At 48.1% G+C, this 14,527-nt stretch overlaps 5 protein-coding genes across 5 annotated transcripts; 1 reads left to right on the forward strand and 4 right to left on the reverse strand.

Annotated features, from left to right (window-relative positions):
- Positions 1-10: 10 nt before the first annotated feature.
- On the reverse strand, positions 11-1,711 carry V8C40DRAFT_272333 (poly A polymerase C-terminal region-like protein; the record flags this gene model as incomplete). The annotated part of the gene is made up of 3 exons (XM_083220347.1): positions 11-276; positions 346-900; positions 961-1,711. 3 exons carry the CDS (start codon positions 1,709-1,711, stop codon positions 11-13), a joined length of 1,572 nt encoding a protein of 523 aa, XP_083077412.1.
- Positions 1,712-2,112: 401 nt separating this feature from the next.
- On the reverse strand, positions 2,113-4,541 carry V8C40DRAFT_87842 (acetyl-CoA:L-glutamate N-acetyltransferase). Its single transcript, XM_083223559.1, has 2 exons — positions 4,080-4,541; positions 2,113-3,989 (listed from the first exon to the last, which is right to left on the reverse strand). Exons 1-2 carry the CDS (start codon positions 4,296-4,298, stop codon positions 2,220-2,222), a joined length of 1,989 nt encoding a protein of 662 aa, XP_083077413.1. The 5' UTR covers positions 4,299-4,541; the 3' UTR covers positions 2,113-2,219.
- A 249-nt stretch (positions 4,542-4,790) lies between these two features.
- Positions 4,791-9,326, forward strand: V8C40DRAFT_231786 (uncharacterized protein). Its single transcript, XM_083212996.1, has 3 exons — positions 4,791-7,577; positions 7,646-8,352; positions 8,408-9,326. Exons 1-3 carry the CDS (start codon positions 5,383-5,385, stop codon positions 9,136-9,138), a joined length of 3,633 nt encoding a protein of 1,210 aa, XP_083077414.1. The 5' UTR covers positions 4,791-5,382; the 3' UTR covers positions 9,139-9,326.
- V8C40DRAFT_231788 (GTP-Rho binding exocyst subunit EXO70) lies at positions 9,130-11,541 on the reverse strand. Its single transcript, XM_083212997.1, has 2 exons — positions 11,256-11,541; positions 9,130-11,202 (listed from the first exon to the last, which is right to left on the reverse strand). The coding sequence occupies exons 1-2, from the start codon at positions 11,470-11,472 to the stop codon at positions 9,506-9,508; spliced, it is 1,914 nt and encodes a 637-aa protein (XP_083077415.1). The 5' UTR covers positions 11,473-11,541; the 3' UTR covers positions 9,130-9,505.
- A 226-nt stretch (positions 11,542-11,767) lies between these two features.
- Positions 11,768-14,526, reverse strand: V8C40DRAFT_261132 (MutS family protein MSH5; the record flags this gene model as incomplete). Its single annotated transcript, XM_083219223.1, has 5 exons — positions 11,768-12,753; positions 12,805-13,234; positions 13,471-13,881; positions 13,936-14,174; positions 14,244-14,526. 5 exons carry the CDS (start codon positions 14,524-14,526, stop codon positions 11,768-11,770), a joined length of 2,349 nt encoding a protein of 782 aa, XP_083077416.1.
- Between the last annotated feature and the right edge of the window lies 1 nt (position 14,527).

A 14,527-nucleotide genomic window follows, 5' to 3' on the forward strand; every position in this document is an offset into this window, starting at 1 on the left:
TCTCTGATACCTACTCTGGTAGTTTTATGCCAAGTTCTTGGGCTTTATCTTTTACAGCCTGTACAGCGCCATCAGGATTCGTTTCACCAGGGTTTCGTAGCTGCCAAGCCATGCACACGTCTAAAGCTTTACCCGTCCAGACGCCTGGTGAGATGCCTAGCGCTTTAGCTAGAGCGCGGCCATCTATGATACGTTTCAGGTTTGGAGCGTCGTAGACGTCAAGCTCAGCGAGATGTTTGAGGAATTTGTCCCATCCTCGAATAAATTCGTCACGGTCTATGATGAGTCAGTCAAAGTCAATAAATCGCCTTGATCTCAGCGTCGTGTTTCGGGGCAAATGCTTACCCTTGCTATCCCCCGCAGGAAAGTCCTCCAGCTGCTCCATGGCATCGGCCAATATCACTCCCAAGACCTGAAGCTTCCAGTTTCCACCCACTGCTTCCCACCTTCTGATGGCCATACCGAACGTATCTCGTTCGTGTATTTTCGGTGCAGATTCGCATACCGCCTTCTTCAGTTCTAGTATCTCAGCACGATGCTTGTGGCAGGCTGCCATGATAGTCGTGAGCTTATTCGAAGCTTTGAAACCTTCACGAGCAATGATACCAACTGGTGGGAGAGCATTTGCCTTCTTTTTGCCTCCAGATCGATCTTCTACAGGAATCCAGGGGCTAACAGCAGCGAGATTCCACGCCAGGTATGTAGTCTCGTCATCGTCAACTAGTATCTGGCATATCGATCCAGGAGCGCGATTCTTCAGTAATTCGTCAAGGCAGCTATACGAAACGTGCCATCGAGATATATCAGGGATAGATGTATTTTCTTGCAGCGGATCACTGAAGATAGCCTGGTAGAGACCAAGGCGATTTATCAGCTCCAGGGCCACTCGGGGAGTTTTGCCTTCATTGGTTCATGTCAGTTTGCTGCTCCTATCATGAGCCGATGAGCATGTAGACTTACCTTTCAACATTTTTTCCAGCTCAACGCCAACCCTCTCGCGGCTGATTTTTTTTCGGAGAGCCTCAAGCACCCTCTTATCGCTCATGAACTTTTCTGACTCTGCGTCTATGGTAAAACCTAGCCGAGAAGCGAACCGAATTAGGCGGAGTACCCTAAGAGGGTCGTCCATGAACGTTTGGAAAGGCTCCAAGGGCGTTCGAATCGTCTTCGCATCCATATCACGGATTCCGCCAGTAAAATCTTCAATCTGCTCCGTGTGCAGGTTATAGAATAGGGCGTTTATGGTGGCGTCACGACGAAGAGCATCTTCCTCTGCAGTTCCAAACTCCATCTGAGGATTGCGACTATCTTCGGCATATGTCTCTTTGCGGAGATTGACAAAATCTAAGTCCATACCAAACAACTTGACCATGGCAGTCTCAAGGTGCTTGGACTTGTCTGGGTTGCTTGCGATGTGATGAAGCCTTCCGATATCCCCAGGGGCAAATCCATGAGTCTGAGCGGCGTCAGGTTGTTGGCAATACTCTGAAAGATGCTGTGCGAATTGCTGTCCGGTCATGGCATTAATTGCCACGTCAATGTCGTGGCTCTCTGTTCCCAAAAGCCTGTCTCGCACCCATCCTCCTGCCCAACGCAATACCAGCGGCTGGTCAAGCTTAACCGTCGTATCGATGAATTTGGCAACATTTACGAGGAGAAGCCGGAGCTGCTGCTCCCGCTGAGTGAGCTGGACAGATCTGTTCGTTGACATAGTGGTGATGTTTAAAGCTGTGTCTCCCAGGAATGCGCTGAGTTTCCTCTTCATCATGAGGCGAGGGCCATATAATCGCGACAACATAAAATGCGCTGTTGCATTATCCCCTGCTTGATTGACAGTTAGTCATCTCACCGGTGGGTTGTGAGTAATTGAGTTTTTGAGTCATACGAGGCGTGAGTTAAACATTCAACTTTTAGAGAGGTCCGCGATAAAGCTGCGCCTGATAAGCTACCCTGGAAAGTATGGGGTAGCTCTGGAGCTGCATTAATGGCGTACGTATTGAGTGGTGTCGCAGGCAGCCTAAAATAAAAATCTAGAGCTACAACTAGGAGGATTCTGAGAGTCGCATGTGCCCTTTAGTACATTAGGTATTCAATCGAAAAGAATTAATTGTTCGACAATGGCACAGGAAAATTACTTTGACGATGGACCATACGGAATGTGACAGGGCAGAGTGTGACGTCATTACAATATTTTGCATGCTTTGTCCTACTATATCTTGCTACTCCATGCCGTTACGAACATTATCCGCCCACGATGGCATAATATCCCTACACACCGCTTCATAATCTTTCAGCTTTTGCCCCCTGGCGCTCAGCTCCAAAGTCGTCCAAAACATCGCCCAATTGCAACCTGCCAGCTTACTCGTCCCTACTGACCGCTCAAAATACCACTTGTTGACGGGGTTGTCTTTCCTGCTCCTCCAAAGCACGCCGTCAGGAAAACAGTCTCGGACCATGGCGTTGAATATGATGTCGGCAACCCCTCCACTGCCTTGACGGCTCCGGAGGACGGCGAATTTGTCGAGATATGGAACAAAGCGCCCCTGCTCATAGGCCACCCGAGGGTCGATGTCGCTGGGTTTCTCCCAGGTCAAAATGGCACAACCTTCGTATTCTCCCGCAATGATAACTCCAGCCAGGTTCTCTTTTGTACGCCGCAGGTAATCGTCCACATCCAACTTGCGGCCGAAGGAATCTTCAATCAGAGTGACAAGTCGCTTCAAATCGATCTCTTTGTCTGACAGCTGCAGACGACGCTCTCCAGGAGCCGGAGGACTCCATGGCGCCCTTCTTGGATCGGGGTAGATGGCTAGTGGCATACCCCGTTTGACAAGAGTTGCATCATTCGACTCTGTCGTATTCAAATATGCCAAATCCGGAGAGTGAATGCGCTGGAGGGGCAACGACGGGGAGAACACCGGCTTGTCAGTGAGGAGATTATGAAGCAGGGGATTTTGTTTTCTGCGAGTCGTGACCATCCCATCAAACCCAAATTGATACTCGCCGTTTCGTGTTGGAGGAAGGCCCAGGGGCGAAGAGTTGGATGATGTGTTGGCCGCAGCGAACGGTGTAGTTATGAGAACGGAAGCTGTCTCTGGTAAAAGAGAGAGAGTATCCCTTGCTAACTTGATGTTTTTGGCATGTGATCTATTTACCTCCTCAGATCGACTGTTTTCTGATTTTGATGAGCTTTCATCACCCTTCAGATAACTCTGAAGCGTGTCGTATTCCTGCTCGAGATTGACAAATCGCTGACAGACGCCGGGACGACCAGGCACAGGAGTACCTCCAAATGAATCAAGGATAATGACCCTTTCAACAGAAGCAAGCGGTTCAGCGCCCTGCTCAAGACCCCCATATTGACTGTGACCGGGATCTCGCTCGAACTGGATTCCCGTAAAGTATCTCGTTAGTGCAAGAGAAGTTCTTTGAGCATCAGCAGGCGCGGGAGAAGTAATTTCATCGTTCCGCGCAAGAGATGGAATTACTGTGATCATGTTGTGTTGAAGTGCCCGATTAAGGATACCATAATCGTGAACATATATATCATCCCAAAAAGGAGAAGGCGAATCCCCATGGTAATGAGAAGTACCGACGAGTACGTGTTCAACCAGCCTGGCGCCTGGTTTGCCAAACGAATCGATAGCCTCACAGAGCTTCAAAGCTTCATTCTGAAAGGTGGAACGGCTCTCTCCTACATCGCAATCCACAACAACGACGCTCAGAAGGCCAAGAACCCGAAGCTGGGTTAATGTTTTGGCTATTCCATTTATTGTGTCTGGCTGTAGTTTCTGAGGGTTCCGTAAGACCACAATGGCTACATCAAAGGGCCGTTGGGCTTGAAGCTGCTTTGAGAGAGGCTTGTGCTGATGCTCAACTTGCTTCGATGCTCCAGCTGTGGAGGTGGGCTTTGGTAGAGCATATTTTTGAAGATAGCCTTTGGCATCTCGCCTTGTGGCGGATGACTCTAGAACGGATACAATGACATCCTGCTACAGTGTTAATCGTTTTAACTCGTCTATTGGCATAATCATGCAAAGTTGCCGTGATCTGAAAATTGTCATGCAGCTAATACGCACCCGATCAAGTTTTTGCTTCTTCGCTCGGCTTGTCGTGGGCGAAGAAAAGCTGCGAGCAATTGAGTTCCCAAATGTCCCAATTGCTGCTCTATTTCTCACTACAGAGCAGTTTAGAGATGATGAGCATCGCGGGGTCAGCTTTTTCCTGAAAGAAAGTATGCCGCAAGTAGGATGAGAAGAGCTGATGTTGGCACGGGTCCAGTATACGCTAGAGGCCATACCGCATCTCGGACTCCCGGAAGGGAGCCTTGATGAGGTTGTGAATCCAGAAATGCCTTGTGTAAGATGAATTGATAGTGCTCGCAACCCCGTGTGTGCAGGTTCACCTCAAGAAATACATCCTGAGAGATATCTTGCCGGGGGGTAAGTCGAGAGAATTCTGAAGATAAGAGGCGGATGAAAAACAATTCAAGCAGCAGTCATGAGTGAGAGCAAGCAAACAAGAGCAAACAATGATGACTTGTCAATCCAACGGCCGATTATGGACACTGATTAGTTAATTACTGAGGCATTGGATGAGGTAACAAAGCATTGATTACACTGTCGTGCATGTTGCAATTGAGCTTTGATAGGAAATTCTTCTAATGTGGAGTTGCATGTGCTTGCTCGGTACCTGCACCGCAAAATCCCGGTGCCAAGGGACCTAACGTAGGTATGACTCTGAGCCGTTACCGGCCATTTCCACCGAGGTTCGTCATACCTTAAATGGACCCCGAAATGATATTGAGAGAAGTCATTCAATTTCTCTCATACCTACAACTATCTCGTGAAAAGAGTATATACACTCTCAGAATTTTAATAACCTCTCCCCCTCTCCAACGATATTCTGCTCAATTTTGCCCTCCTAAATCAAATGTTCACTCGTTCCGTAATATGACTCACTAATTAATTAATTCATTCCTCCATAGGAAATAAAACTGCAGGTAACCTACCAATTACATACAAGGATGCAATAATTCGTCTCAAAACTCGCTCCTCAGCCACGCTTTCAGGCTGCCTTTTGAGGTCATAAAAACGCCTAGCCCATGAATCGTGACTCACACCGAATGATGATTTTCTCAGCTTGTCACCAATACAATTCGTATCTTGAGGTTCGAGTCTCTCAAATGGCCAAATTCGCGGGTTCTTATATGTATTTATTATTCTGTGTGTTGGAGGGAAGACCTCGCGGTTCTCACTCATCACCACCTCCGCCATTCGCTCATTAATTATTGAATACTATATACAACTGCCCATCTCCAAGATTTTATGAATAATACATCTCTCCCTTCAAAAAAAATCCGTGCAGACACCCGCGTTTCCAATGGAGCAATTACCAGTTGATGCGACCGCTGAGCGGCCCTTTGCAGAATCTCACGATACTGCACTCTGTTTGATACCTCCAACCCAATCTTGGGGGCCTATCAATGCGCTGCGATCACTCAATGATGAAAAATTCACAAAATGGCCGCCTCATGTTACTCTTGTTTATCCCTTTGTCACTCCAGAAGCCCTTCCTGATGTGGCTGAGGCGCTCTGCCAGCAGAAGATTGCATCTCAGGACGAAGACATTTCCATCAGCTTAGAAGAGGCTGGAGTCTTTTCACACCGTCGACGAAGCACTGTCTTCATCCGGCCGAAGCCTGGACAGCAAGGTGATGGTCTCTCAGAGCTGAGAGACCAAATCCACCGCTTTCTGGGCTGGCCCAAAGGCAGAGATTACCGGCCTCACTTGACGCTTGCTCAGAGCGAGGACTCTCAGGCATCATGGCACCAGTTTCTCCTGGAAAAGGCTCGACTTTTGACGCCGTTAACATGGCATACCCATCAACTCGCAATAATGATACGTGACCCTCAATCGCCGAACAGCACCGCAGCCTCGCGACCAATGAGACTTTGGGGGTACATCGACCTGATATCTCAGTCTGTTGTTCGCGATCCTGCAACTTTGACTGCGATTCCTACTCTGCCAGTGGATGTTTCTCTGCCACGTCCCCAGGCCACATTTCATCATGATGGAGTGAACATGTCATGGGAACCTCTCCCAGATTCCATCACTAACGCTGATGTTGAGCCGACTCAGCTCAATCGTCTTGTTATCGCCTCTTACAATGTCCTAGCCGAGTTTGACTGGCCGCCAATCTCATCTCGTTATCCAGCACTTGTGGGCAATATTCTCTCGGAACGCGCCTCGGCTGATATTCTTGTCCTTCAGGAAGTCACCGATCAGTTCCTCAGCTTTCTGCTATCTGACTCTAACATTCGCTCGCAATATCCTTACGCCACTCATGGACCGCCTGATCAGCATGGCGTTGCTCCTCTACCTAGCCATTTGAATATCGTTGTTCTAAGCAAGCTTCCATTCCAGTGGGAATATCTTCCGAGCTTTAAACACAAGGGGTTTGGGATTCTCAAATTCCCGACAGTTCGAACCGGAGGAACTTCAGACTCTCCCCCGATGCCCCTAGTATTGGCAGCTTGCCATCTCAGTAGGGGTTTAACTGATGCTGCTCTGGCCACCAAACGAGACGAGATTAAGAGACTTACCGAGTACTTGAACTCTTCTTTTCCACAACACCCATGGATAGTTGCAGGCGATTTCAACTTGGCCTCGTCCTCGCATACAATTGATCAAGCGCTACAAAGGGGCGAAATTTCTGAAAAGGGTCTCGAGTATCTTGAAGAAATTGAGGCTACGGTGTCTAAGGCTGGGTTACAAGATGCCTGGCTAATTTCCCGAGTTGGCCCTGGAGAATCTTCGAGCACAACTGGAAACCATGAATCAGACCTGGGACTTTATGAAGGAGAACAGGGAGCGACTTTTGACCCAATCTCCAATACCCTTGCTGCGGCCTCGGTCGGCGCCGGTGGCAACCGCCCACAGAGGTATGATAGGATTTTGGTTACCAAATCTGCCCAATTATACCCTCATGGATTCAACATGTTCGGCCAGGCCATGGACGCAAGCGGCAGTATCTCCCAGAACCAAGCTAGCGACCACTGGGGTATCCGCTGCCTTCTTATGCTGTCACCATCCAATGTGGGCGTTGATATTCCCTCTAGTTCCAAGTTTCAGGAAATCAACCTTCGCAAAGCCGCTCTCACATGGGGCAGCTTTGAGGAGTTAAAAGCCAGTCTGGTATCCAATGGCCAATTTCCTTCCGCTTCGGATGCGGAGCTGAGACAAGAAGCAGTAGCTCTCCTGCAAAAGACTTTGCTAGAGAACGATGCTACTGATGACGCTGAAAAACGCTCACAAGTTCAACTTGTTCTCATCCCGGTAGGATCGTATGGCCTCGGCGTGTGGACCAGCTTGTCAGACATAGACTGTCTCTGCGTGGGTAACATAAGCTCCAAGACATTTTTCTCTTTGGCAGTGCAAAAGCTGAAGAAGGCTTCAACGAACGGTATCAAAATCCTGCGCCGTGTCATGGCCAATACCGGAACAATGCTTGAGTTGGAGATCCGTGGCATCAAATTTGATCTTCAGTATTGTGCTGCCGCGGCAATTGCTCAGGGGTAAGACTTGGATATCTCTTCACCTCGACCTATTTTTTTCTACTGGAGTTTGCTAACATCACAACCAGATATCCTGATGTTCTAAAACGACCCGCATCAGACCCTATCTTCTCCTTGCCGGTACAATCAATAGCAAAACTCAAACCTGCTCGGGATCTCTTCTACCTACGAAGGTCCATTCCTGATATGACCAAATATCGTGTGGCGCATCTTTTTATCAAGGCCTGGGCACAATCCAGAGGTTTGTACTCGGCAAAATTCGGATTGTTAGGAGGAATTCATATCACCTCTTTGCTGGTGCCAGTCTGTAAGGCTTTGGCAAGTGAACCCGAGGCAGCCTCCACCGCCGATATTTTGACCTCTTTTTTCTACTACTACTCGAAATTCGATTGGGAATCAGGGGTGGTATTCGATCCTTTTTACCATCGTGACTTGAAATATCATCGCACGTTTAGGGAGCCACTTTGCCTGCTTGGCTGGCATGGTCCGTCTCTCAATACGGCGTCCAGCGCCTCCATCTCCACTGTCAATGCTCTGGCTTCTGAGTTTACCAGAGCTGCAGCTCTTCTTTCCCAAGACGATATGACATGGAGCAAGTTTCTCGGCCTGGAGCAATCTGGGACGCCGTCGAGCTTGATAGAGAAAGGCGCGGCTGATTTTCTTGATTCATACCGAACATACATCAAAATAAGTGCCCGCTACTGGGGATCCTCTCAACAGAAAGGAAGAAAGTACCTCGGCTGGCTAGAGTCGAGATTTATATCCATCCTCGTTGGTAAGTGTCTTGATGAATGCCATGAAAATCACAGCAAGTACTCACCTCAAAATAGACATAAGCCGAAAGACTCTGGGCCTTGTACCACGTATCTGGCCAGCCAGATTCATAGACGAGGAGCCAACCAGCAGTGCCGGTGATGAAAACTCGGAGCTTTCAGCATGTTACTTGATAGGCCTTAAGTGGGTTGACAGTATTGCGGACAAGTCTGCAACGAGTCAGGCCGCCGCAGAAGGGAACATCCGCGTCATTCTCCAGGAATTCGAATCTCGTATCCAGAAGAGCGACAAATATTATGACGCTGAGCACTGTTGGATGAGCGCCTCCATCATGCGCCGATCTGGCCTCGGTCCTGTGAAGCTCGCACCCGAACAGCTGTACGAGTACGATGGTGCCGATACGGATCTGGACGATGACGAAGACGACTTGGAAGAGGAAAATGAACCAGATGGCGAAATTTACGTATCTTTAAGAGAGCACCGGTCACTGAAAACAGGCACCTCTAAGGAAGTTGTTAAGCCGGCTGGGGCAGGCAAGCTCCGCAGCGCAGTCGACGCCATGAATCGCATCCGATGGGATTCAAGCATGGACTCTAGTGATTACCTAGTTGGTTACGAAGATCGTTTCCTTGGAGCTCAGGAGAAGGCATTGGACAACTGGAGAACTGAACAGACGGACGAGGAATTCATTCCACAACATCGAATCTTGTACTTCAAGCGTAGGAGCGATGGAGTGATTGTGTGGGATAGGAGGACACGAGTGGACACGATATTTGGTAGTGGATAAAGAACATCCAAAGTTGATGAGCTAAGGATATATTGGTATATTAAAGTAAAAATATTATATGCTTATAGGGTTGGTTACCGCGTCTAGTGCTACTGTGCGTGGCATATAGTCAAATCCAGTTTGAGTAGCCTTGCGTATAGAGGACATCCAGTCGGGGTTTGCTTTGATATGCTACCCAGAAGCCACCCTTATTTCTGCATTTCTCTGTTCGTGTGATTTATTCCACGGTTGACATTTATGTGGGCGGTTGATAGGGAACTCGTTCATCTAGGAAGAGGCCAATATTGCTTTGGACCAGTAAGTCCTTCGGACTGTGAATCCCCTGACCGATACTCATTCAATTTCGTGTGGTCCTGTGTGAGATGGCTTAAGAGGCGAGGCTCATAAATACGCCTGCAATCGACTGCTTGTCATACTTGACGTATTTGCCCTTTCCTTTATCAATCTCATGGTAACGATCCCAAAATCGTTCATACAAGGGTTGCAACTTTTGACGAATGTCTTGACCAAACATTGCTCGTACTTCACGGTCCATGCTGTACGATTTGTGTTTGCCTACCATGTCGTCAAATGCGTTGTTGAACTGCGTAAACTTCTCCTTGATCTTGTCCTTGTCCTTGCTGTTCAGGCCCTTGACTACCGATGCAGAGTCGGCAGTATCCGCATGGCCAGAAGTTGGGCGCTTGGTTCGGTTTGTGTGGATGGTATCGAATAGATAGACAGATATGTCCCTACAGATATCGGTGTACATAACAGTGGCCTTCTTCCTCCACTGATCAAGCGAATCAAGACGACCATCAAGCAGTGGCCCAAGCTCTGAACTGCGAATCGTATGATCTATCACGACAACACTGTTGGCCAAGAAGACGCCCAACAGGGACTTGCTTCTGAGCAGCACGCGGGCCTTTTGGTCCAAAGAGGAGAGCAGAACCTCGATAGTGTCAAGACAATATTTGGCAAAGAGGTCTTTACCGTCGGCGCCGACATCAAAGGAGGCTAGGCTCGGTATTCCCTCTGTTGTGCGACCGTTGGCAGCAGCTCCAGGCTTCCAGCCACCGTCGCCGAGAGATATCATGATGCTTGAAATGGGCCTTAAAAACTCTACCATGGAGTTTAATCGCTGCATCGTCTCCGCCACGATGGGACTTGCAGCTCCATCCGTTGGGAGTGTCTGTAGGTTGCCTATTTTCCGCTTGGTTTCTTCTAGCAACTCGGCGAGAGAAGACTTGGCCGTCTCACGGACAGGTTTGAGAGCGGCAGATAGTGAGCCCTTCAGCTCACCCGTACGCTTGTCAAGGTTATTCGAAAGACCGGAGATGATTTCGGTAACTTCGTAGGCCATGTAGCAGTCGGTGGTAAGATGGGATTTAATGTGTGTGTTGAGCTCTCGCAGAGTTCGGGCCAATTCAGTCACAGCAGCCTGGCATGTCGCCTGCAGGATGGGGCCCCAATCCTCACGCGTGAAGATACTGCAGATGTTGTCATATTCCGCAATGAAGATGCCCTCCATAGCCTGTGTGTATGTTCCAATACCATTTGCGCCTGCTTGGTATATATCGCCTGGGTTCTTCTTCTTGGCGGTATTGACACTCGCCGCGGCCAAATTGGCCAGAGACGCTGATAAATATGGCCCTCGTATGTCGGCGTATATCTTGGCGACAGAAGACTCGAAGCCATTCGCGTAGTTACCCGCAACATGAGAGTAAATAAGGCCTAGCCGAGCAATCTTGTCTTGTGAAAGCACGGGAAAGGGCTTGTCTTTGGTGATGTAGTGGAGCGGTTCGAGTGATCGGGGGGTTTCGCCGCGTAGAATCTTGTCGAAATGGTTCTCTAACTGTGTATTTCCCAGCTTGATGAGGCGGGTCAGGTCATTCATGGTACCCTGGTTTGCGCGCAGGTTAGAAGTCTGCATTTCCTTGTATGAAATGCTGAGTCGTTTGATGGAAGCCAAGTAGTTCGACAAGCCGGCCTTTTCAGGCCCGGATCGAATGATTTGCTCCTCATCATCTTTGCTATCCGAAGGCTGACGTAGGCGATCGATGGCAGCAAGCACAGACTCGACATCTAGCTTCCTTACTTAGCAGTGACTCCAGCTTTGACAAGAGAGTGTGACTAACTTTTGGACAGTGTTTGCAGACGCCTCGTTTCTCCGTTTAGAGGACCAGCGACATCTCGTACGCTCTGGCCCGTAGCTTCGAGTCGGCCGAGGGAAGCTTGGATCTTCTTCGTCAATTGGGTTGTTCTATCGAGCCTGGAATTTAACACGTCAACCTCCGCTCTAGCTTCCTCGTCTATAGCATGGTATGTGCTATTGGACAAAGCCCCAATAGCCATGACGCGTGCGACAGAGATTCGGCTGCTTGAAAACGAAGAGAGTTGAAGAGCAATGTCATCGACAATACGGAGTGCAGGGGGAGTAACGTATCCGGGGGCTAGCGGGAGATTCGCCGACCGATAAGAGCTACATTGCATTGCTCAAACGGTAAACCAAGATTACATAATCAGCTTTGGATATAATTGCAACATTTACACATCGAGGGCCAGAGATGTGATAAATGCTCTGCGCAGACATTAAATATAATTGTTTTGTTAAATTAAGCTCAAAATGATTGAGACCAGCAAATTTGATCTATATGCTTGGTTCTAGGTTCAAAAACTCCTCGATTTCTTGGTATACATGGTTGAAATCAGCCTCTTCATCTATTCCCTTGGACCAGTTATAAGTCAAGTCCTTATTTCGACTTAATAATTCTCCTATGACCTCTGCTCGGTCGGTGATAATCTCTGGGATTCCACTTATTCTAGCACATTGGCTGCCTAAGCTTGTCGAGCTGTATCCTTCAACTAGCTTGAACAAGTAAATGACTTTATCTTCCGCATCAACAGCATTCGTGTCAATTCTCACCTCCATGTGCGCTAATGCGAGTTGACTATGGTGATTCAAGTAGCCGTTGGCAAATATTTCGTAGAAATGCGTAGCCGCCAATACTTTTGGCGACTGCGCTGCTGAAGAAAGAAAATAGTCTAGCATTGCTGTGAACATCCCAACGCCATCATCGGCTGTGGTTCCATTTCCAAACTCGTCCAGAATGATCAGACTTCGTGATGTAGCATATTTCATGGCATGTGAGACTTGTTTGAGATCCAGTGCGAAGGTGCTTCCAGTACTGGACACGCTCTCTCGTGACGAGATCCGAGTCAAGATTTTGTCCACCGTGCCTATCACGGCTTTATCAGCTGGTACATAGCTCCCTATATGTGCCAAATAAACGATAGCTGCAACCTGTTTGATGTAGACGCTTTTCCCAGACTGGTTTGGTCCAGTCAACACTAACGCTTGGACTCGACGTCCTGGTGTCGTATTGCCATCGCCGATGAGGCAATCGTTGGGGATAAATGAAGGAGCTAGCAACTCCTGTAGCGGATGTCTTCCGCCTTTGATGTCAATGATGTTTTCAGTTGTCATCTGAGGTGCGTTCCAGCCATACTTTGTAGCGCCAATAGTAAGAGCAAGAAGGGCATCGAACTCTCCGCAAATGGTTGCAGCTGCCAGAAGCGTGTTCTCCTGGGCGATAATATCCACGGCTAGCTTCTGCATCACTTCGACTTCTCTGTCTTCTGATTGTTAGTAAATCTGTGAGCTTAGTCGGGCGACACGAATCCTACCGCTGATTTGGGAGTATATATCTCCATACTGGTTGTCGAGATCCGTCATATGACGATTTTTATAGTAAGCCTTTTCATTATCGACGAACGATTTCTTCCATTGGCCATCGTTTGTGCATTCCAAATCAAATCCACCATTCGTTTGCTGGGAGTCTTGCTCGACTACAGTCAAAAACCCAAGCTGTGGAAGGAAAATGCATGATTTGATATGCCAACGTGCCCACGTTGGCAAATCTTGAGTGACACTATTGGCGACCTCTGTCAAGAGGCTATTCATGCCGTCGTACTGCCGTTTTAATGCATCCAATTCAACGTCAATGCCAGGCTTGACTGAATAGCGCTGCTGGAACTTGGTCTCGTCAAAGTTGACGACTCTATCAATCATGCTGCCTACCTGATTGAAAGCCAGTGGAGGAAGTCCGTCGATAATCTAAGTTGTTGTTAGAACCAGTGTCGGACAAGGTTTAGGCCACTCACTTTGCGAATAATACTACCCTGATTCGGGCCGGACAAAGCAATTGCAACTTCTCTGAGTTTGAGGGATTGAGATGCGAATCTTCTTAGTGTACCCTATACACTAATGTTGAATGATCTGTGAGAAGATGGAGAGTTTATTCCTTTGTGAAGATGTGACATTGTATGCGCTATATTTCCCATTTTTCGTACAATAGAGACGGCTCGTCTTGTCTTTTCCTCGTTGTTGGGTTCTAGAAGCATGGAAATAGTGCGTTGTCTGTCAGCGATGATGTCGAGGTTTGATGTAGGATTAAGAAACATGTGTCGGAGGTGGGTTCGGCCCTGGGGGGTAGAAGCCAATGGATGAAGGAGACCATATATCGAGAGGTTCTCTTTTCCAGCCGAAGGGTCGACGCTCCAAGCTTGGCTATTTGGATGTGACTCGTGATTGATAATCTGTAAGGATAGGAGGGACTCCTCGCTGATAAAAACATGATCCAACAAGTTAAACATTGTAATGGACACCACATTAAACCGGTTCTCTGTGATAGAGCTGCTTAAAGACGATGCGAGTGAACGACGTCGATGTAGCTCTGTAAAAATGGCGCCTGCGCAGCTTAACTGTTCTTATGAGTACTCATCTAGACATCAACTTTGATGCGATTTTTTACTCACAGATGCAACGCTATCTAGGTCAATTAAAGAGCCGCAACGGATCAGTTTCATGCAATGAGGCTCTTGGCGATCGGGGGTCTGTGGAGCTTGTATATTGTTTTCACCGGATTGCCTCTCAATGTTTGATGGAGATGCAATCGGAAATGAGGAAACTCCATGAGGATATAGCGACGACAACTCTTCGCAAGCAAACATGTGCGAGAAATCAGAAGAGGACATTAGATGTAAAACAAGTCTTGCTATCCAAACACACAAAGAATTAAAATGATTAGCTTTATCAGATGCGGAATACATAGGAAAATGCTCACCTTCGGCATTCCTCTCAACATGCTTTTCAACGAAGGCCAAGACTGTTTCCGGAACTCGCCGCGACATCAGAATTGTCGTCGCTTGCGCGAAATTGAGAAACTGCTCTGCTACATTTTCGTTCACCATAGGTATGTCATTCGCTATCTTGAGAACACCGTCGGCCGTGGAGAAGATGCTGCATCCCATCATCTTCTTGTCTCTTACGTCTATAGCGACGATGGACTCTTCGAGGTCATGGGTCCCAGCGTCTTGGTCGCCCGCGACATCTTCTGCGGCTTCCATC

The sequence above is a fragment of the Trichoderma camerunense genome (assembly GCF_050948025.1).
Source record: "Trichoderma camerunense strain CBS 138272 chromosome Unknown V8C40scaffold_2, whole genome shotgun sequence".
Lineage (NCBI taxonomy): Eukaryota > Fungi > Ascomycota > Sordariomycetes > Hypocreales > Hypocreaceae > Trichoderma > Trichoderma camerunense.